This window comes from Cavia porcellus, unplaced genomic scaffold (genome assembly GCF_034190915.1).
Source record: "Cavia porcellus strain 051 isolate PalLab524CR breed Dunkin Hartley unplaced genomic scaffold, mCavPor4.1 scaffold_14, whole genome shotgun sequence".
NCBI lineage: Eukaryota > Metazoa > Chordata > Mammalia > Rodentia > Caviidae > Cavia > Cavia porcellus.
The window spans coordinates 58,999,111-59,023,830 of NW_026947497.1; the positions used below are offsets into that span (position 1 = coordinate 58,999,111).

At 38.3% G+C, this 24,720-nt stretch overlaps 1 protein-coding gene across 5 annotated transcripts in view; it reads right to left on the bottom strand.

Annotated features, from left to right (window-relative positions):
• Fstl5 (follistatin like 5) overlaps positions 1-24,720 on the bottom strand; it is a 598,962-nt gene that overhangs the window by 77,361 nt on the left and 496,881 nt on the right. For 3 of the 5 annotated variants that reach the window (XM_063260930.1, XM_005006804.4, XM_003476993.5), the window contains 3 exons: positions 21,154-21,288; positions 7,930-7,956; positions 574-692 (listed from right to left, as the gene is read on the bottom strand). In XM_063260930.1, the coding sequence (XP_063117000.1) occupies positions 574-692; positions 7,930-7,956; positions 21,154-21,288 (281 nt within the window). The remainder of the gene's footprint in view (positions 1-573; positions 693-7,929; positions 7,957-21,153; positions 21,289-24,720) is intronic. The other 2 variants (XM_003476994.5, XM_013140763.3) reach the window with 1 other exon arrangement.

Genomic DNA, 24,720 nt, shown 5'->3' on the forward strand with positions numbered 1-24,720 from the left:
AACAGTCATGGTCATTCTGAATTAAATGTTTTCCTTTATTTAAAGAACACAAGATAGCTTTGTTCCACAGCACACCTAGGGGGAATCTGGTGGATTTTTTGGTACTGGTACATTGTTTCCCTAGTTCTCATCCCAGCTCCTGACTGTCAGTGCTAAACTGCGTTGCATAACAACCTTTGCACCAGGAAGGGGAGGCTGGAGAGGGGATGCCGTTGCAATGCAGGTACAAAGTGCTTCCAGGTCACTGTCTTTCATTTTACTACAGTAATGACCGCCAATGGAAATGGACGTCCTCTCAAATTAAGAACCTAATTAGGGACATCATTGACTGCTGAGTTAACTTGTGATATTTCAAATGTTAAACTAGTATTTAGAAATTTATAATATGTGACTTTGTTTTCTTCCTTAGATATAAAAATCTTCATCGGCTAAAGGTCAATATCATAGTTTCAATATTTCCTTTCTAACACCCATCTCATACATGTACAGAGTCACTCTATTTCCAAAATGCAGGTCTACACAGCACAGTTGCTGCATGAAATCATGAAGAAATTCTTAAAATACAGCGCTTACCTGAAATCCGAGGAGCTTTTCACTGGGCTTAATGTGCCTCTGAAATTCACATTCTATGGGTTGTATCACTTTGATTCCATCTTCATAAAAAACATAGAACATGTTCCCAATTCCCAGACCTTAGGAAGTGAAACACATTCAAAAGTGCAAGATAAAATTATCAGAAAGCTTGACGGCAAAGACCTAGAATCCCTTATAGCTCTAGCAGGAGATCAAATTATAAAGTTTATGATGTTATTGAAGCTATCTCTATGGAAACCGCACTGCACTCCCACATCAATTTGTGTTATGATGCAAACATCTGGATTTATTCTTCCTAATCTCAATTTAGTGGATTCTTTAACTTAATAAATGTCTCATATATTTTAAACAACTATGAAGAGAACTACAAACTCTTTAATAAATACATTATTTTGAGTCCTCACCCACTTAATTTAGTTAAGTAATAAAAGTAATTGCCAAGAATTAATTTTATTCTGATATTTTTAGAGTACACTGAGTAAAATAAAATTTTCTTTCTTGTGGGACTTTACATAGTTGCTTTTAGGAGACCAGCAGATTATAAGAATATATATTTTCCCAAAATATATTTTGATGAAATGATGTTGCAGAGAAAACTTGGATGTTAGTTTTATATAAGCATTTTTGAGGTTCTAGTTCTATAGTTAAAAAATGATGGACTTAAGGTAGTACAAAAATATCAGTGTAACAATTTAAATCATGACTGCTCTGGGTGTGTGGCATCTCAGAAATGCACTGCCCTGCAGAGAATGTGGCTGGGGTAAAAGTGTGAGCTTGGGTGTTCCCAGGTATGCACGCACCCCATCTTCTGTGTCCCCACTCTTTGCTCTTTTTCCACGTGCTCAGCCCTTCCTAGCACGCAAAGTCTTCTTCCTCTGACCTGAACCTGCATAGCTTCTTTTTCCAGTTGTACTGATCTGAGCAGTAATCAACTTTATTCTGCCTAATTTTATCCTCCATTATTCAATGTAGCACATGCTATTATTAAAGGCAAGAAATACAACTGCAATCTCATATTAAGAAAAGCCAAGTGATTGTTCCTTAAAATGTTGAAATGATAAAAAATATCTGTAAGGAGAAGTCAATTAAATCCAAAAATAAAATTTCCCCAGAAAAATTCTTTTTCAGTAGAGACCACCTGCAAGGCCTACCAAGATCTATGGAAGATCGCAACCAAAGAGTTCATGTAGATATTTGGTTATTAATTTTATAAATAGGCTCTTGGCGATCATCAAACTCATGTATTTTGAACTAATCACATCTACTTTTGTCTTGGAATGCAATGTGCTCAAATAAAGTTTCACTGGTGTTTCTGCATAGAGTATACACACTTTTTCTTACATCACGTGAAATTACTTCAATCTTATATATGTACATTATAAAAGGCTTCAGATTTAGCATAGGTTAATATGATTTTTATCAGTAATTTTCAGTGTTAATGTATTAATAAGCACTGTCTATTAGCTAATTAGGCATTCTATTTCCGGAGTAGTATATTAAGGTGAAATACTACAGAGCAGTAGCAGAACTAGCAAAGCAAAATTCAAATCTTTCTTTTTCATGAAGTAAAACTTAGTCATTGTCAGTAAATATAATCACATATAAAGGAATACAAATCCCATGCCCAAAAGATAAAGCTTAATGAGAAAGCCATCAGTTTGCTTTTGCTAAGTAACTTGATCTACATCAATGACGACTGCAGATAAACATCAGGTAAGAGTGACACATGCTATACATCAGCATCGATTTAACATTGTTGATGCAGTAATCATTGTGTCAAAACTCCTGTGAGACTTATGAACATAACCAAGTCGGGTGTGGTGTCTAATTTCCTCGATCTGTTTCCTGAGGTGTGGGACTCTGATTACAAAGCTCTTCTCCTTTGTGAATGAGCTTAACTGCCCTCCTTGACACTGCCAAGTTCTGCTCTGAGGTCTTGAGTTCGAATTTTTGTTTGAAACTGGTAACACTCAGACCCCAGACGGCTGGCAAACTTCTTGAAATCTTTCCCCACTCCTCTGGATATTTTTATTATGTTGTTTTACTGTATTGTAAACACAACACGGTCTGTGAAATCCCACTACGATTAATTGCACTTATGAGATTTCTGAACTGTATTTTCCTTTAAAAATCGCTTAATACATCCAAATCTCTACCCTAAATCTGAGGGTCTTCCTTTTAAAATATGAATTGCACACAAGCAGCTTCATAAAGCACAAACTGCCTTCTGTGTTACTTTATATTGTCAAGATATAATTAGCAAGGTTTAATTTATTTTGTTTTCTCCTTCAATTACTGGTTGACTATAACTCCTTAGTATTTATGAAAATGTAATGACAACAACATACTGTATATAACTATATTTATTATAATAATCATAAAATAAATAGCTATGCATAAATCACTTTACTTATGAAATTAAACTTTATACCTTAGCATTTTCTGCAAATTCCTCCCTTTCTCACCCAAAAGAGATGATTTTTTCCCATTGTCTTTGTAAGGCATGTTGCTCCTCAAAACTTTTATTTCAATTTTGTGAGCAAAATGAATTGCCTGACTACATGAAGCCAGTGCCAATCTTCTCCAGTTTTCTGTACTATTTGTGTATATAAGTTTATTAAGACTCATTCAGCACAGAGGAAATTGCCTGACTGGACAGTGGTAACTGATGGTACAAGTTGGTTCTCATTAAAGCGCTCGTTATCAGCTTCCATGTAAACAGAAAAACAGTGGGTTTGCTACTTTATTCCAGCTATTAAATTCCTACAATCTGCCTTTGGAGGAAAAGACGAGAGAATGTAGCAGAGAGATGAACCCATTCAGACAAACCACCTCCTCAATCAGAGGCAAATCACAGCACTTCCTTCTTTTACCACAGGAACGTTCATCCGCATGATCATTTTCATCTAAATTTCACTTCTTAATGCTATAATTTTTTACCCCCAAACCTGTAATTCTGCTAAAAGACTTATCTTGTATAGAAAACTTTTCAGTCACGGTTCTCTCAAGCCTGCCAATTCAAAACTATGCTTATAGCAATACCACACTGTCATTCCCATTTTTCTTTCATTTTGTGCAAACATAGATGTAGTTTTTGACAGGCAACATCAAGTGTGATGTCACATGTGGTATCAGAATGGTTCAACCGCAGCAGACATGGAAATCCAGCATCATCTATTACATCAGAAATTTTAAGGATATGAGAAATGACAACGTGAGTCCATTTTAATTTACCTTTTTTTAAAAATACATGCCATTTATGGAAATGTGCAATAGGTTTTTGATGACTTTTGTTTCCAGTTTGGGGAGCAATCCCGGCCGCTTGAACATGATCTAAGCATGTGCTCTACTGCTGCGCTACGTATCCAACACAGTGGATATTCATTTTTAAAAAGAAGAGAAGACAATTGACTTGAAGATGGGTATGGAGGAAAAGAGATGATAGAAGGCTGCTCTGGACAGTTATGGAGAATTCAAAGTGAAATCTTCCATAGTGTATGTTCTTAGCAAGTTAATTAGCATTTTAACATTTTCGGCTTTAATTTATAATATCTTAATACTGATAGAAATAATCAACACAAGCAAACGCTCTTTGAGCTCCAGTAATATTTCCAGGTGTACAGGGTTTGAACCTCCAGCCTGATAACCACGTAGGCTTCAGTTTCACCTGCTTAAGGTGGTGCCCTGCACTGTGTACCTCACACCTGACGCCCCAGCCCATGTCTGCCCTGTCCCCACAGTTAGGCCTAGGCAGGCTGCTTTCCCCAACTTTCATCCCTGTTGAAGACAGACAGGTGTGCTTTGTCTTTTCCAGTTAATCTAATGGAGTGGACTGGCTTTAGAAGGGAATCCATAATCGTTTGTTCCTTATGTGTTCTCTTTGCTCTGCTTTCCTCCTCTGCAGGAGCAGCATATAAGACGTACTTGCAGTCTTCCTAGAGAAAAGTATTTCCCAGAGGATTTTCTAATCAATGCTGCACCTTTAACACATAATGGACTGGTAAAAACAGGTGTGGGCATCTTGTTGTCCCCACCCTCAGGAGAGAGATGGGTGCTCAAGAACAGTAGCTGCCATGTTAATATAATTGCATTGTTTATTATACAAGGTGTATATTTTATATGATTTGTGTCAATAACAAAAATTAATATCTATTTGAGATGTAATATCTATTTGAGATTTTTTAACTTAATCATGAAAACAGATTTTAAGACATTTTCCTTCTGACTTAAATTGTCCTTAGTATTTACAATGCATCACTAGAAAATTATAATTTTATGTTAGTAATCAAAGGTACTTGAGTAGTTGTGGTGTTGTATAGTTTCGTTGGTTGATGTTAGCTTCTTCATTTTCAGTGCATATACAGAAAACTAAAGAACAACACAGATAAAAATAGGCAATCTATATTGCACTTCTCACCTTGAGTAACCTAGCAAGGACAAATTTTCAGTTCATAAATGGTACCATTTTAATATTCTGTGTCTTTAACTACAATTAATAATGCAAAGAATAAAATCAATAAGGTTATTATACTATGTTCAACTAAAGGAAGACTTGTTTAAGGATTCAATTCCTATCACTACAAAAGAAATCTAGAAAAGGAGCACCACTTGACTACAAAGTGTATTGGGCCAGAATGGCAATATTTAGATACATTAGCAAGTGTAGTAATACAATTAATGATGTTATTATTTGAGTATTAGTGGCAGATGAGTCTCATGGGATAAAATGATCTAAATTTCTTTTATTCAAGGTTTCTGCCATATATACACTTACTAAATTAGACTTAATAACACAGCTGACATATTTCTTCACTAAGTAAACATCAGGAAATATGTTATTAAATTATAGTGATAAATTATACTTGATTATAACCTTAAAAAACATTGCAAATGAAAATCAATAGTATTGAAGACATAAGCATACATTTAAGAAAAGATCGTGTGGCTTACTTGCCAGTAGAAATACTGAAGCTTCTTTCAAAGTTGAAATTTTTTAGGGCAAATATTAGATCTTATGTATCTTTGAGTTTGCAAACTCTCCGGTGTTTACATTTACCAGATCTTTGCCATGTGTGTCACCACATGCTCTTCCTACCTCCCCAGACACACAGTGAGTAGACACACAGCAGCAGGTATGGTGCCCAGAGCGTACGTACTACGTGCTGGGTATGACAATGTACTGAAAAGCAGTCAAGTGTGTTCGGATTCCAAACCCTCAGCTAAGTGCTATTCCCAGGAATTCTCAAGGGCTTTCCAGTTAGTACCCATGCCTTTCCTCTTGAGATCAATAAAATAAGTATTTTTCTGGGAATTTTAAAAATTAATTTCTTTTTATCATTTAGAAGTACAATAGCTAAGGAATTCAGTAGGCTCTTTCTCACCATCATTTCCACTCTCTGCTGTTAATCTTACAGAACCTGAGATTCTTCCTCGGGTTTGTCTCTCCTGGCTATGGCAGAAGGTAGACACACAGGGAAGACACACTGCCAGGGTGGGAATAAAAGTGAATCACAGAGATCTGTCATTCACGAAGTTATTACTGTCATTTTCAAACATGGTGGTAGAAATTGGTTTTGGAAGCTTTGATTAGCTAATTTTTCATTATTCTTATGAAATAATTATATATACTGGGGATTTAGCTCAGTGGCATAAGTGTCTGCCTTGCAAGCATGCAGTCCTGAGCTTGATCCCTGGTACTAAAATAATAAAATAATTATATACACTATGGGGAGTCAGTGATTCTTCAATTTTGTATATTATCTTTCATCATCATTCTTTTAGAATATGTGATGTCTTGTAGTATAAGAAAAAGGAATTTACAAAGTCCATGAATAAAAATAAAATATGTGGCCTTCTGTAATCTATATTTAAACTTTTTTCTTTTAAGAAACAACATAAATTGATGAAAATTCTATATAAAAGATTTAAATTTTTTCCCAAGTATATTTCTTGTATGTATCTTAAAATTACCTAAAAAAACGTACTAGCCATCACATATTGTGACAAATAAAGTTATAAATAATAAGAGCATACTGTATACAGTTCTAAAAACAAACTTTTATACCAATAAAATTGTTTCTTATAATGATTGTTTCTCAGAACAATTTTAATCAGCCTGAAAGAATCCTGTACATTTGCAACGGACTTGAAGAATGTCTTTATCCTCTCAGAACATCAGAGGTTACTGAAAACTTCGCTACCCCAGGTCCGCAAGGAGCGCGCCCCCTGCCCTCTGTGCTGCCTGGGAAGCTGTGGCTGCGGGGAGGTGACTGACGCACTGCTTTCTTCCCAGTGTAAGCCAGAGGCGCACTGGAGGCGCTGGACCCCTGACTCCTTGCGCTGTAAATTCCACTACACTGGTGCGATGAAATCAGTTTAAAGACACCCAGAGAAATATTTATTTTATTGATCTCAAGAGGCACGGGAGTTTAAGAGACGGGTCAGTGTTCATTTCGATAATGATCGAATTATCCGAGTAGAAGCAGTGCACGGAGCTCCATTAGAGCTCTGCGGGAAGCCAGAGTATGGAGGGCATGTGCAAGTCAGAGGTGCTGAGAGAGCGGGAAGTGCCACCAGGGCCACGGAGGAGGGTGCTGTGGCTCTTCAGGGTGCCCGGGGGGTGGGGCTAAGGGTGGGGGTTCCAGACCGCCCTCCAGCTGCCCCGTCCCCACCCGAGCAGCTCTGGTGGGCAAGATGAGCGCCTTCTCCCTAAGAATTTAATCAAAGCAGCAGCGTGGACAGGCTATCACAGCACTGGGCGTGCTTCTCAACCTTGGTGACTAAATGAGGAAAACACTAGCCTGGGCCATAGCCGACAGTGGCGCCTCTCACGGAGGCTTCCCTGTCCAGGGGACCCGCAGCCGCCCTGGCCTTTGGGATCCGCAGGCCACAGGGGAAGCTGGCCACTGGCCTGCAGCCTGCTGGTCTGGGACTGCATTTGGAATGAGGCCCTGTGAGTTTGTGACTGTATCTTACAGAATTTGCATTTCCTTGATAAGGCAATAGGTTTATAATCTCTCCTCCTCAGGTTTAATTGAAGTTAATATGTAAATTATGTTAATTGCAAGTGCTTACATTTCTTTGACCTTATTTTGGGCTATTAGAAACATTTCAGTATAATTGTCCTGTAAGGAAACTGAAACCAATAATCAGTCAAGGTGAGAGAAAGTGAGAGTGTTAATGCTAGCAGATTTACATAAGAATGTTATATAATCAAATGATATATTGAATCAACATATAATAAGATTAAGCTAAATGTCAAAACGAATCATAAACAACAAATTGAATAAAATTCAAGCAAAATAGTACAATATCAAAAATAATTGAGTTTAGTACCTTCTTCTCTCCATAATATGTTAGCTACTGCAGCATGTTAAAAAAAGAAAAAAAAAAAAAAAGAAGAAAAACAAAATGAGTAAAATGAACTTTATATTAATAATATAGATAATTATTTAGAAGATCAAAATCTACAGTGTAAAATATACATGTAAATATAGTGTCACTGGAATTTAACAAATTACTTTAAATTGACAAAGCTCTAAAATATTTGCCACTCCTATAAGGCACTCTGTACATTTCTTGAGATAGTTATTCTTAATGATTTCATTAACCAAAACATTACCTGCACTAGTGAAGAGAACAGAATATTTTATGTATCAAAAGATATTTTCAAAATAAACACTGTTAAACCAGTTGACAGTTTAATTAAGTTACCAAAGGAACTCATAAAAAATTTTTTTTAAATTCTCAGTAATCACTGTCTGTAATATATTTCTGGACAAGATGAGATTTTAGAAATACACTTTCCTGAACACACAGTGTCTATTTTCAAATAATGTGTCTATTCACTGCTTGAAATTCGACAGAATGAAAATACATTTCATATATCTTGCTTGTTTCCATGCATACTGAATTATTTCTGGAAATCTCTATGTTAAACATCACACATGACAAAATCAGAAGAGACTCACAATGTTAAAACCAAATAAAAAATAGCAGTTGAAAATATTCTGAAGAAAAATATCCATTGCTTTCATAATTCAAAGTAACACAAACTCTGCGTATTTTCAAGGCTAAACAAAGTAGACAGAAGGGAGGTGAGGTAGTGGAACGTTTTGCTGTGTCTAAATCAGAGTTCTCCCCTCTCACTTTCTAGAAGAGCTCTCCACCCCTAGGAACAGAGCACATGGAGTCCTGCATTGCTTTCCTGAGGCCCAGGCCTAAGTCCTGCAGGTCACCTCACTGGTCGCACCTGTTCAAAGAGTAACCAATCCTTGGGGAACCCTGCTGGGCTTTTCCTGCTTCTCATGTGGCTCACAGGAGCCTGGCATGGGGCGCTGCCCCACCGCACACTGTGCTAGCTCCACTGAGCCTAACCTCCCAAGGGGAAGCAGCGTGGTGGTCCGGGCTCTGGGGTGTAGCACTCCTTACAAAGGGATCGCCTGGGCCTCACCCCAGGTCAGAGGCCGGGAAGGTGAAGCATCTCCATTCGCCAGTTAGTCCATGAAAAGGCGGCCTGGTTCTCAGAGAGTGCCACAGACCTGGAGGAAAGGTGGGCACAGCTGCCAGGAAAGGCAGGCGCTGCACACAGGAATGTTAGGTCCATGCAGAACGGACAGACAGACAGACTTGCTCCCTGGGCCGGTTCACACAGGGAGGGTCAGCTGCCCGGAAATGAGGTTCAGATAGAGGATCTAGCTCCCAGGCAGAGAAAGGGCTTAGACAGCAGGGAGAACACAGGGCCACACTGTCCATTCTACAGTCAGATAGTTTCCATGGTGCAGAGAACTGCATTCTCCTCTGTAGCTTTAGGAAAGGTTGATTCATGAGCAGACAGATAATTTTTCAGATTTGAAACAGCTGGTAACAAAGTGCATCTGTCAGACAATGAGGTCAGACCTACAATCCCAAATTAAAAGGACACCAGTCTCTGTGCCACAGAGCTTATATTCCAGCTGAGAGATTAGAATCCAAATCCCAGTAGGAAAATATTCAGTCACAAACTCACTGGACATGTACCAGAGGGACAGAGTGATATGAGCACTCCTGTTGGGTGAACTGGACATGAGAGGTAAACCTGACCAAGGTTCAAATAAAGTGGGAGAGGTTTGAGGGTGACTGTGGGAGAAATATAAAGATTCCATTTCCAGGGGTGGTAACAAGCTTCTGAAGGCAAGGCATATTCCTGCTGTTTGTTAGAACAGAAAAAGGTTTTTAAGCCAGATCTCAGCTTATGCATAAGATGATGTACAAACACCTTTTCCAAAAAATTATCTTTCTCACACATATCCTACCAGAATAAACAAGAAAGGAAAAGTATCAGATGTGATAAAACTAAAATCCGAAGTACTTGAAGCATCTTTCAAACTTGAGGAAGAAATATATAAATATGAGATATCAAAATAGAATTAAGCTCTTTTCATAGTGGTAGTAAAAACAGCTAAAACACACAGTAAAGAACCAAACAGCCAGTGGCTGAACCAGCTAGCATAAGGCAAGCAGTTCCTAAATACACTGAACTTTAAAGTACTTTGACAATTTGATGTAAATGTAAAATACTTATGTTTTTTCCCTTGAATAGTCCTATATTTAGATTATAGTGTTACTTTATCCATTTAAATAGTTTATCCATTTTAATTAGCTAAAAATTAAAGCAGATAATCACTGACCCAGAACAATACCAATGATGATAATTAGAAGAAACATTCATTGAACCCTCATTCTGTAGGAGAACATGAGAGTCACCAAAAGCTCATTTCTACAAATGTCTGCAATTCTGCTAACTTCTCTAATGGCTTAGTCTGAAAAGCAAAACACAGGAAGGAAGCGTGTGTTCATCTAAGATGGCAATCAAGGAAAGTGAAGTCAGGTAACATTCTTAAAGCAGTGGATAACAGAGCACCTACTCATTCGAGGACTACACAAATCATTTTCAGATTAGACTGTGAAGTCAAACTGTGCTGGCCAGCATGGTACTCATCACATGTGCATGTGTATGTGCATGTGTGCACATGTGCTTCTGTGTGTGCATGTGTGCATATTTGCATTCATTGTCTGTGTATGTACATTTATATGTATATATGTGCATGTGTATGTATATTTGCATTGCATGTTTATTTGTATGTGTGTGTATTTGTATTCCATGAGTATGTGTATTTGTATGTGTGTGTGTATATATATATACATATATATATATGTATATTTGCATTGCATGGGTATTTGTATTATGTGTATATGTGCATGTATATGGGTATGCATATTTGTATTGTATGTATATTTGTATGCATATATGTGCATGTGTGTATGCATATTTGTATTGTATGTATATTTGTATGCATATATGTGCATGTGTATATGTATATATACTTGTATTGCATGTGTATATATGTGTATGTAGATTTGTATTGGATGTATGTATAGTTGTATGTGTATATGTGTTTATGCATATTTGTATTGCATGTGTATTTGTGTATGTGTGTGTATATGTGCATGTATATGTATATTTATACTGTATGTGCATGTATTTTTGTATGTATATTTGCATTGCATGTGTATATGTTGGTGTGTATATGTGCGTATGTATGTATATTTATATTATGTGTATGTATTTTTGTATGTATATTTGCATTGCATATGTATGTGCATTTGTAGGTGTTTGTGTATTTACATTGTACATGTACATAGATGTATGTGTATATGTATGTGTATGTGTATGTATGTGTATGTATATTTTTGTGTGTATGCTTGTTTCTATGTATTTATGTACATGTGTGTGTGCATTTGTATGCTGGAATGGAGAAATGTGTGTTCACAGAGCCACAAACCATGAAAGGCTCCATAGTAGATTAATTTCTATGTATTTTCATAATAGATTCTTTCCCATGTCAGTTTTGCTCCAATTTAAGGTGTGCCATTAATAAATATAAGCAGCCTAAGGCGTAATTTTAGCCCCTGGTTATTTTAATAAATTTTGTGTTATAAAAGACAATTTTTGAATGCACAAATTTTCTTTTCAGGAGTTCAAGTGGGCGATGAACTAACAGCATCTTTTGGGAAATTCTATTATGCCCAAGATGATTCAAAAGACAAATAAAAGAAGACAATTCAGTCTCACATTGAAGGCTCACATTAATCGTGTCCCAGCAGCACAATGCAATGAGTTTCCCCAGTATGTGTTCCACCTTCAGACTATGCTGTAAATGTTCAGTACAATAAGCCTTCTAAACTGTGTTGGCAATGGGAAGATGACTTACTTATACTAAGGTAAGAAAGATGTTCTCAAATACCTACTTGATGAATTAAACCTGATACAATGAAAACAATGTCCATTTTTATATCTCCTGGATCAACACTAAATAATCAATCTGAAGAAAGTTAGTTTTGCCTTTGCAGATGCATAGCACGTATGTCTTTCCTAGTTTGGCTTCTCCATTCCTGCAGTTCAAGGGCTCTATCAATCTGGTCCTACACAAGAATCCATTTTATCCTGCAACTGCAGATTCCACATCAGTCTTCCTATGGCCGCCTGCTGGACAGGCACAAAGTTAAGTCAGTGCCTGGTGCAGCTCGGCTGTTCCTGAGCTTGGCATGCTCTTAGTTCTCCTCCACTGAAGCACACTGCAGCCCCTCTTCCACCACCAGAAGCCCTGCTGTGCAGCTTGTCTGGAGTTTTGTGTCTGCAGTCCTAACACACTGGACCCATTATGCTAGAAATTATCTTATTCAAGTATATATTTGTCTGACTTTTCCCCTTGCACTGAACTATTTTGAATCTTTCTGAGTATATAACATTGATTTAGTCAGTGATGTATTGTTTCTACCTAAGATATGGAAACACAGGTGTGCTAAACCAACGTTCCTTGGAGACAACGTTTCCTGATAATGAAAATTCTTATTGATTTTGCAAATTTTCTGAATCTCTCTTTTTCTAAAGGACATTTAGTAAAGTTAAGCCTGGCATAATATCAATACTGTAATAAAATCCATATATTTAAAAGGTGGCAAGCTTCATACACTTGTAAATTACATAAATCAAATTATAACATTGTAAGGAATATACATTAAATCAGTTTGTAACAGAAGTGCAGAAGAAATGAAATAGACTTTTAAAAAATCTTAAAATTACAATGAAATATTCAGAAGACTGTATGTGCTTTCTAATTAGTTTGTGAATGTGTGATAATTCATTGTTTCTATAATGTATGTGATTTCCGTCCCCCAAATAATACGTACCATCTGGTCTAACAGGCAATGACAAAACGATTTTCAAAGGATGAGGAAAGAACACCAACACTAGCAATTTGTTACAATTTCTGCTTTTCCAAACCTCATCAAGTCTTTTATGATGCAGCTTTTTATTGTCATAGCAGACATAAAATAATATATTTTCTTGTGATTTTAAGATATGTTTACTTATTAACTATGATGAAAGTCTTCATATAATATGCACGGCAACCTCTGTCTTCCTCATCTCTGAAATAGTTTTGGAAACTACAGTTTGCTTTGGGTTAGTTCCCTCCCTCTCTCTTCTCTTCCTCCCTCTTTTCTTTCTGTCTTTCTTATCCAGTGGTAGTACGTCATGGCCGGTAATTTGTGTTGAAAACACCCTTAGGGCAACTTTTCATGATGAGAACTCCTTGCCAGAGGTAGTGCACACTTGTAGTTCCAGCCACTTGGGAGTCTAAGGCGGAAATATTTCTTAACCCAGGAGTGTGAGGCCAACGGGGCAACACAGTGAGATCACAGGTTAAAGGCAAGCTAATGAGCAAATGAGCTATGATTTACGTTGGTCAAGCTGTTTTCTATGCTGTTTTATTTTATCTAATGGAAGATAAATTCCATTCTGGTATCAGTATTAGTACAGTAATGGCATAATTAGTACAGTGATAACCTTACAGAATATACAATACATAAAAATACATAAAGAATCTGTAGTTGAATAATTTAAAAAAAAAAACATTTTCCTTTTAGTATAAATCAGTCTTCTAAATCCAAATTATATTTAGAAGCATATTTTGTCACTCTATGATGACCTATCTGAGGTAAAAATATAAATATGTTATTCATTAATAATTTAGTCTGAATTATGAAGTCATGACAACACGAATGTTCCAAACATTTATCATTCCTTATTCTAGAGTTGTGTCTCAGCATGTGTATCAGACAAAAAGGTGATCAATTTAAGGGAAGTTGTATTCTATTTTGGGTACAATTTTATAGCATGATGGGAAACATCTTTTAAGAAATTTTATGAACAATATGAAAAACATACACATAGTTGAAAAGAAGGCAGAATAACAAGTTATCTGAGCACTCTCCCTACATATCCCCCTGTTATCAGCCCTTATCAGAAGTCAGATTTCCAGGAAATAGCATCACGGGAATGCAGAGCTGTGTACTGTGAGCTCTCTGTACACAGTGGATAAAGATGTGTGGCACAGATTAGATTTCACAGAGTTGTGAGATTCACCTCACTTCGGCCTCTCACTCAGGTCCAGGGCATTCCAAAGACACTTTTGTTTCATTAATTTTTCACATATTTGTTCTAATATCTGGCTAAATTTTTTTATCAGAAGACCCTAAGAAAATTAAGATGAGTCTGCTTTTAAAATTAAGCACAGAAGTTTAACGAAGTACCTCTGGCATCATTTTAACATTTTCTCCTCAACACCACTAATAAAATAGTGGTAACACTTTGTACAAGTTTTATAGACATTTCTATTACTAAACATAAAAATTTTATTGCATTCTAAAATGCTTATTAGAAAAATTGGTTGACAACAAAATTAAAAGATCTGAAATAGTTTATAAACATTAACTACTATGAACGTTTTAGTATACACTATGTTCAGAATTACTATTTGATCCAGTGATGGAAACATAGTGCATATGATTTTTTGTGCAATAAAATATTGTATAAATCTTTAAATATAAATAAATATAAGCCTGTTACATTACTTTTACTAATGACAATGTATTCCGGGCACATCTGCATACATTTACTCAAATAATTCTTTCATGAATTATGAATAGATTGTTTCATTAGCATACACAAATATTGCTGTTTATTCATGCTTTTGTGTTTTGATTTTTTAAAAAATTCATATAGAGATTTTATAATCAATGCTGTCACTATATATATTTATTTAATCTGTGTAAAAAAAAAACATAAATAAAATGTTATCCTTACCTGCCAGAAAATAAATTACTAAAATTGGCATTTATTAATATGAGATGAAGTAGGATAGTACACTTAAATTATATAATTCTTCACAAAGAACATTCAGATAATAAATCAAAATAATAAAGCTTTTAGTCTTGTTGTACAGGCATTAGAGAAGCTCCGTTGCTTATGACTACTATAAACCTGTCAATTTAGTGACTTTTAGAATACATAGCATCTAAATGGTGCTATCTAACATAACAAGCTCTGCTGTGGTACAAGAAAGGCAGCATGTTAGGAAGAGACCTCACTGATGACAAGAGAAAGTGCATCATGTCTAAAATACAGCCTTCAGATATGGAGGGCAAGAGGCAGATAATGTTAGGGAGTTCTGGGTCAACAAATGAAAAGATTTATGGAGCAAGTTTCTTTATGGATGTGACAATACTATTGGCCAATCGAGATGCATAAATATTAGAATTTATGCTGATTAGTAAAAAGCTCATAAAATAATAAATGCTTATCAAGCATGGTTAGCCATGACATGAGTCTGATTATTTAAGCACTTTTTACTTTATAAGAAGTTTATTACTACATATCAATGACAAGCATTGAATAGCTTTTGGATTTTCAAAAAGAAACAGGGACTGTTCACTGATTTAAAATATAATTCATACAGCAACTCAGTTGAATAATGTTCAGTGAATAGTAAATAAAAATTAGCCTTTTAAAATCATTTTACCAAAGATACTTGTCTTCATTACTGATATTTGATGGTAGCACTGATGAGCTCTAATGTCAAGACTGAAATCCCATCCTGCCTTGCAAGGTCTGTACCTCTCCCTTAATGACAGGTGTTTTTCTTTACTTTTCATTGTAACTATTTCCACAATTGCCGAGTATAAACAGAACAATTGTTATGGTCTCTTGATGTACCATGTCAACCTCGCATTGGCTGAGCGCACAGATAATTATTAATTAATGACAGTTTTATTTACTGATTTTACCTTCTCAGACTCCTTGCCCATTGGTAAGATCCGCATGACAAATCTCATTAGGCTGGTAATCGCAAGGGCCTGAGTTTGACGACCAGAGCCATAAACAACAACAACAACACAAACACCCCAAACAACCTCCTTAAACCAATGTAACTTCTCTTCTGAAGTAAGAATTTCTGCTTTATTTAAACATAGGAAGCAAGTGAGGCCTAGTGAGGTCATTTAACTGGCTTGTACCACCAGAACCTGTCCTGCTGTCCAAGGTGCTTTTGTCCTATATAAATTACCTGCATACTCAAAAACACCATGTCTTAACCTACTTTAAGACCTCTGTGATACTAAAATGAGCAAATACAGTGGCTCATAAACCTTTACAATGCTGGCTAAGAACAGCTACATTTCCTATATCTGTAACTCCCTGTTGGGAATTGCACTTACTGCAGTTTCACAATAATCACTAGCTTACATGAGCATTATGTTTTTATAGTCCACTTTGCAACCACCCTTAAGATTTAACTTATCTCAAATATTAACCCTGGGAAGGGAAAATTTCCCGGGGTAAGGAAAATGATTGCCCACTGTCTCAAGGGCAGGAGAAGGGGAGGCAGGCAGTGCCTGAGACACTCAGGCCAGCCCCAGCCTCAGGAGAGCGCCCAGCAAGAGTGTGATCTGCGTGGAGAGGAGCAAGGCCGGCCCGGAGTCACTGATCCTGGTCGCTGGGGACAAGCAGCATTCACTGAGGGGTGTCTGAGTGACTGGGCACCACTTACATAAAATAATTTTTATGCTTAAAAAGTAAAATAATGCCTTCATTTAAGGAATTTAAAATTAAATTTTCATACTAACCAATGACGAAAAATGGAGCACTAATTTCAGCAATGTAGTTGTCTGCTATCAATTCATTAAAGTTAATACTAAAATACTGCGATAGACTAACTTCTCCAACTACAATGCTGCTGACAACGATAAAATAAAAGACCTATATGCACCTTATCGGGTGTTTATTATGACTTGTAGGTGACAGTAATCGGTATGCTGCACCCCGACAACACATTCCGGTCACATTCCTTCCTGAATTCTGGGCGGAGACCACGCAGTCCGCGCTCAGCGCACAGTGCACAGGGGAATTTAGAAGCTTTCCGTGGCAGCCTCTGCTCTACCCCCTTTTCCCCGCCCTCATTCTGCAGATGAGGCACTATAGTCTGAGAATCCTTGGCCCCAGAGGCGGGAAACGTGTCACCCACCGCGGTGTCCCTGGCGTTTCCCCCAGTGCCTGCTCCACCCCAGCATCATCTCCTCTGTGCCTTCCCCTGCGCCCAGGACCCCTTTCTCCAGCGCTTTGGGTCTAGGTCCTCTCCATCTATGCCTCCAGGAACCCTTAACCATCAAATTCTCTTCTAAACACAGCGAAGAGTGTGCAATTGCGATGCTTCCCCTTGTCAGGTGAGGAGACTTCCGGTGGGGTTTGTAGACAGAGCCAGGCCACCAGGATTCAAAGCCCCCTTTCAGATTCAGGTGGAGGTGACACACACACTTCCCAGGGGCAGCGTGAGTCCTTTTGCACACTGAATTACACTGCGGGGAACCGACTGCAAGAAAACTGATCATACCAGATCAGTGCTCCACCCGTGGAGAAAAGAGCTGGAGGGTTACTGTGGAGCTGTCGCTAACAGAGCGTGCATTGCCATTTTTACCGCAAAACTTGTAACCCTCCCCGCTGTTACACTGCAGACACATGACTCAGGGCTTCTCTCTATGCTTCCAAAAGCTAAGGGAAGAAAGTGCACTGCGGGACAATTTTCAAAATGTAAGACTATAGCTTGAGAAAACTGAAAAGGGAACTGAGGGGTAGCGCTTGCTTTGTGTCTACAGCACAGCAAATGCCTGCAGGAGAATTCACTAAAAATATCTTAATAAGGCACAGTATGTGTATCCCTGATGAACTTTTACTTATTTATTATTTATTTAGGTACTGGAGTGTCAACCCAGAGCCTTGCACTGACCTATTTCCTCAGCCCATTTTAATTTTTACTTTGAGATGACAGGGTCTTGCTAAGTTGCTAAATTGTCCAGCTATGCTAGAGCTTGTGATCTGCCTGCCTCAGCCTTCCAGAGTGCTGGGATTATAGATGTGCATGATCATGACTAATTGAGTCAGTTATTTTTCAAATGTGGTGAGAAATGACATACTTGTTTACATATTATAGATGTCTTACACATGATCATATGTCCGTAATTATCAAGTCTCCCAGATTATTTTAAATGTTAAACTTTCTACCTTCGAATAACTAACTAGTTTCACAAAATAAGTCTGAGCCAAAGAACTATGTATGTCTACTGTGCAGATAAATCTCCATGTATAAACTGTAAACAGAGACACTATGGGACGTCCCAAATCACAGAGTTGTTAGTTTATTACAATCCTTGTCTTTCTGCAAAATTCATGCTTTCCTCTCCCAGTGGTCAGTTCTTGGAGATATATTGTATCCTCCACACTTTCAGTCTCTGCTCTCCTGAATTTCCTGTTGTTCTTCTCAGTTTGTTTACTTAACATTGTTTTGATTTTCATCATGTACATGACTTTCTAAAACTAGCCCCTTTAACCTCAGTGACTTGAGAAACACACAGGACAGGAAATGAGCAAACCTAAGGCTGTTTACTTAAATCAGAAGCAAAGTTTGCTATTGCTCACTCCAGAACTGTGTCCGCATATCCAGGCAGAGTGGATCATAAGGTGAATTAGGGATACCTGAGACCTCAGGATTACTCCTGAGGAGCTTCCACTCCTCGTGCTGGGGAAGGTTGCAGGGTGATAACACCAAGTGCCATCTATACATGGTGCCTGCAGCCCGAAAAGCTACCCCCACAATCTTTCACTTCTGCCGCTCCTCCTTTGTAGGGTCACACTGAAAGTTACGTAAATATGACGGCAGGGTTGTCATTGATACGGTCCCTAAAATGTTCTGTGGGGTTCTAGCAGTGTGCTCTTCACAGGAACTCTACAAAGTATTTAAATACATTGTTTTACCTTAAAGAGTTTAAAACAATAAATACAGTCAATTAAAAAGAAAACATGATTTTCAAACACTTTCTATTTGTCAAACTCATTTTATATGTAGGTATATGATTAAAATTTTATTAAACCTTTCCTTAAAATTTTACTAGATTTTACATGTAGGATAGTTGTATACCTCACTAGTAAAATAAATTATTGTTAGATATTTTTATTGTCACTAGAAAATATTTAGAAAATGATGACTATATAAAATTTGAAAAGAATTGAAATTAAAATGTTTCACAAACATCATTATAAAGCACAAAGCTGAAGTTATTTCCTAAAATTAATCTTTAAAACAAAAAAAATTTGCAAGTTTGTAGAAATATTAGGGGTGATTAACAGATGCATTCACTAATGCTTAAATTTAAAAAACAAAAAATTGCAATAAAGGTGTGTTGCGATTAATCTCTCTCAAATTCTCTCCCTGGCTTCAAACACGCTCAGCAGTTCTGCCACTCCCGGGAGCAGCCCAGAAGTCCGCTTCCTGGCTGTCTTCAGCTGCACTGCCAGGTCTGCTCAGCGTCTTCACTCTCCCTGTAACTTTACTTTTCACGGTCATTTCAATTTAGGCAGAATGGAACGGTGGCAGTGTGGACCCAGCTAAGGACATGGCAGTGATTTTACCATCCCTTGAGCCTTTCCCCTGGAGGCGCTCGAGGCAGCCCCATGTTTTTATCACTTCCCACTCAGGAAAACCCATCCAGGTCGGAGGGTTAGGTGTGCTTGAGGAGAGGGCATAATTCCAGAAAGATTAGTGGCAATGCCTGTTTTAAACTGAAACACTGTATTTTTTATCACACTTCATACAAAAGCAGAATAAAAAAGTTATCTTGGATCTTATTTAGGCCATTAAATCAGATTTCCTTTTCTAACTTAAAACTTCTTTTACATGTTTACCTGTGATGATCCTTAGTCTAATCAGACAAAATATAGGTAACAATATGTTGAAGGTTGGGATCTGGGCAAAGTTGTCTGCATTGGACCTATCCATATCTATTTGCACTTGTTGATTTAGAGCAAATAAGAAGCCTTCTGGGACAACTACTGGTTTAACCCTGTTCAAAATCGAAGCGCAGAGCAACAGGCCTGGCACACTAGATGTTTCCACAATGTCTGACAGTTTTAAAGCACATTGATTGAAGCACAGCAAATCAAACCGAAGAGTGGAGGGCAAGGGGAAGCGATCCAGTTCCAGACCAGTACCCAGGAGTCCATGAGAAAGGCCGAAGAACAGTCCCTGTGTTTCCCCGCAGGGTGCAGCTATCCACAGATCAGTCCACCCTCAGCACCCAGCCCCTCCACACCAAGTTCCTGTGTTGTAGAGTAGCACTAAAGCTGTGGCCAAAACCAAGCAGCACTGAGGTTTTCCGATAAGAATCAAATTTGTTAGGCTGGTGTCCCAACTGGGATCGCACCGGAGGCTCAGGGAGGGAGGCTTCATGGAGGAGCAGAGTGGAAGAACAGAGAGCGAGGGTTGTGGGCTGCAGATGGGCTTCACAGTGTGCAACACAGTGGCCAGCCCTTTCCTCGAGCAGAGGACACAGGAACTGAAATCAGCTGGGCAACTGAAATAAACCTGAGCCACAGTAACCAACAGAAGCTGAAATATACTGGCTGGGTCATTTTCTGGTACTGTAGCACATGGCAGGGCGAACATAATCAACAGCAGTGCACGTCACATCTCAGAGCAGCTGCGGGAGTGGACTGGAAGACACCCATCCACACGAGTGATAGAAGCAGAGAACCACAGGCATGCTAGGCACCCTTTCTGATGATTTACAACACACGTGAGAAAGGAGGCATCAGTCCGTGCTTCCTATGTAGGTACATATGTAGGTGTCATATGCAAATGATTTAAACATTTAAAGAAACTGCATGTGTTTTCTTATAACTTCAGAAGAAAATCAAACTGTATGGGATTTCTACCATCTAACCAAGGACAGCCCTGGAGTGGGCCACCTTGTGGAGCAGGAGGCTTGGTGCTTTCTTGCTGGAAAGGGCTACAGGACAGCTTCTAGCAACACAGCTGACCATGAAAGAAAGGTGTGGCCTTACTACGTCTAACGCAAAATGTTTGTGGAGGGCCTTCAATTTCCTTGGTATTTTTTGGAAAAAGAGTTTTCAAGGAATTAAAAGTCTTCCATGAGCAGATGGGAAGTGGGACCTGAAACATATTATGCACATTTGGAAAAATAAATTAAATTATTCCATTGCCACAGTGAACATTTCAATTCACAAACTGTTTTAATGCCCTGTGCATTTTGCAGTTTTCTAGTCCATGGCTTTATGAACATCTGGAATAGACTATCATAATCTAAAGAGCCATAAAGTTTAATACATACGGGTCTTTCGAGCAGAGTCTTCCACAAACAGTGAAGAGATGTCCTCATCCACGCCCGCCTCATTCTTCGCAACACACGTGTACGCCCCGGTGTCTTCGTACCGCACGTTGCTGATGTGAACCTCACTGCCATTGGCTGGGAAGACAGGCAAAGGCAACTTGTAAAGGACACTTTCAGCTTTGGTCCTCTGCTTTCAGGTGACACAGTCAAGCGGCTGTCTGAGACTGTCCTTATTAGACTGCTGTTGTCCCTCCTTTCCTCCTTTGGAGGCAGGCATTCAAGCGTTCTGTGCACTGTGCCTGCATTCCCTGACCCAAGCCCACTGTAGTGTCTTCTCTGCCGCTCTCCACTTCGCACACCCCAGGAAGAATTACACAGGGTTAACTAGAAGTTGTGTGTTCCTTTATTCAGAGTCCCTTTTTGCTGAGTTTCCTGGAAATTTAATCATAAATATTGTGCATCCATGTACAAGACACTACCATAAGAAATGAAGTGAGCACCATCATGCAAAAATACCCTTGTCATTTGACAAGGGTGTTACTGAGATAGCAGTACATATCTAGAAGTATGACAGGGGAGAGAGAGATCATACTGCTAATTGCCTTTCGGCCAGAAACTAAACTAACCTAAACTAAACTAAACTAAACTAAACTAATGTGATGCCATGGAAATTGGAGGGCCTGACATGAGGCCAAAGGGCCACAGGGGGAATTGCAATTGCACATCTTGATGAGATGATACTTTTACTGGAAAGCTCTGTGCGTTAATGACTACATGCTCAACTTCCCTTGCTCTGCCTGCTTTGCTGGACGTGTCTGTACGCGAATGTGCGTGCGTGCGTGCGTGCGTGCGTGTGTGTGTGTGTGTGTGTGTGTACGTGTGTGTGTGTGTACTCTACATTCCCACCCAATCAGATCACTAGGTACAAGCAAATGGACCGGCACTTGATTGAGGTAGTATGAACACAACGCAGCTGGGACGCCTAGACTCTGGGAGAGCACAGAGAACAAATGGGAAGACCAAGGTGTCTTTAAGGCCAGTGGCTCTCAGGCCTCCAAGGCTATGTGGGAGGCAGTGTCTGTCTGAGAAGGAGTAAGCTCCTGAGTGACCTGAGTCTGTCTCCATTTAGAAATGCTCACGGCACAGCTGCTTGGTCGCCCTCTTCTGCTGGGACTCACTACTGCAAAACAGCAAAGCGAGTCTCAGATTCAGTCTCATTACAAAGCTCCAGAGAGGAGTGCTTTAGGTTCTGTAGGCTGCAGTTATTTGGCAGTCACTCTGCCATCTCAGTATTAAAGCTGCTACGCACAAAGTTATTAAATAAGTGTTGATGTGCTCTAAACACAAAATAACCATAAAAACAAACAGAAAAACCTAGAAAACTGAAGGTTTCATTTACAAATAACTATCCAGACTTGGTGTGGGAGCCTTAATTTACAGACCTCTGCCTCAAAAAAAAAAAAAAAAAAAAAAAAACCTCTTGTTTTACATGAAATGTGGTTTCCACCAAAGACCACAACTTGTCTTTCAAGATCTACACACTTAACCCAAGTTTCTTACAATTTTACTGAAATTTAAAATCAACACACTCCTCCTTCAAATGTGGTCTCCAATACTTCTCCATTCCCCACACAGAGTGGCTGTTGCCTCTCCTTCCCTGCAGTTTGGTGTCGCTGGAACCTTCCCTCCTCTGCTGGACTCCTGCTTCCCTCCCCAGCAGTGGCCTGAAGCCCTTCTCCTCCTCCTGAAGCCATCTCACCTTCCCCACACCTGCTGTACCTGGGGCAGGCACTTTGAGGAAGTCACAGGACAGGACAGGAGCAAGCTTACTGGACGTCTGATCCTGATTCGCGGTCACAGGCAGTCAGTGCTGCTCTGCGTTCACTTCATGTGACCTTTACCATCAGACTCTGTTTTCTCACATCCTAATCCACCCTTCTTTGGATCTGAGCTGTGTGGGGAGTCCCCCTGAGCATTACCAGCCTCGCTCCCAGCAGGGACCTCCTTTGTAAAGCACAGAATAAACTAAATGATCAGAAGATGGCCCAAAGCTTCCTGTCCAGCCTCATCCTTGTTTACTTCTCAAGGATGTTTCTCTTTTGCTTCTTTTGCGTACATCTCTCCTCCTTTCTGCCAGTTTCTAGGATGCTTTCTGCATCCCTTCCCCTCTCCTTTCTTCTGGTACTTGCTCACAACAGATAAGATAGATAAGTCACCCCGAAACCTGCCCTCTGGGTCTGATCCTGCACACAAGCAACTACTGCCTGTTGGCTTTCCTTTGTCTCCTAAGTGCTTATTACCTCCTTTTCATTTCTAATGCCATGAAACAGGGAGGCTGCTGAACGCTTTAAAATGCCACAAGGAAATGTTAACGATTTTCTTTGATGTTTTCCACACATCAAACATTGTGGAACTCTTTCGCCTTTTTAATCTTTTCTTCCTCAGAGATACCTCTTGGTGACTTGTCTGTTTGCTGACTTTTAACTTCTTTGCACTATTTATCTTGATTTGCTGGTTAAAATAATTTTCACTGTTTGGGGATTTTATTTCCCTTCATGCACATATTGTCCTACACTGGCCACTGATTTTCAGTTAGTGACTACAACAGTATTTCACATGCAAATGCTAAAGGAACACCTGACTCATGAATGGACACATTACCATAAAATGCAAAGATCAAGAGTATTTCAGACTCAGCACTGCTGACAAGCAAAGATAAGTGAGTACAATTCAGAAGAATTTTATTTCAAAAGTTTTATGACTAAACGTTTTCACCATTTAAGTGAAATCATGCAGGAACCTATGCTTAGAGAAATAATGAAAAACATATCAATTACTAACAATTTGAATAGAAGGGATGTAAAGACCTAGCATAAGAAATCTAACAAATATGTAACAAAGAGCTTAATGAAATGACATGTGTGCTATATCAAAACTCAAATCAGATTTGCAAATTTAATAGCTTAATCAGCCCATAATGTGTAATTGCTTTTGCACTGTCTTCAGTATTTAGCCTTAAAAAATTATCTTGTTATTTTTATTTTCTAAAAATCTATAATTGTTGTAATATAGACAATATAGCCATATCAGAACATTAAAAATTTCAGAATATTTATATGTAGAATCAAATTAATATCTTTAAAGGAAATACATGTGTTTAGTTACCTGTAAATATATTCATTTACAAAATATGCTGGAAAATATTCATTTAAATTCTATATTATTAAAGCCCTCTAAAATCCATATTTTACTTAAATATTTAAAAAGTAACTTCAAAAATGTCTTTCTGTCCAATTATTCTGTCCAGCACATCTACTATAATTCATGAGTCCTTTAAACATATATAATTTAATATTTTATTTACAACCTAAATAATGACATAATTAATCATCATGACAGGCCATTACTTAGAGTATTAAAGTATTAAAGGACTATTTCAAATATGTCTTAGATAAAACCTTTTTTCATATGTATGACATTCTGTTGTCACTAAGATTCATTTTCTTTGGTCCCGAATAACGTAAAACGCTGTAAATTTTAGCATCAAAGCTCTTCATGATGATCTAA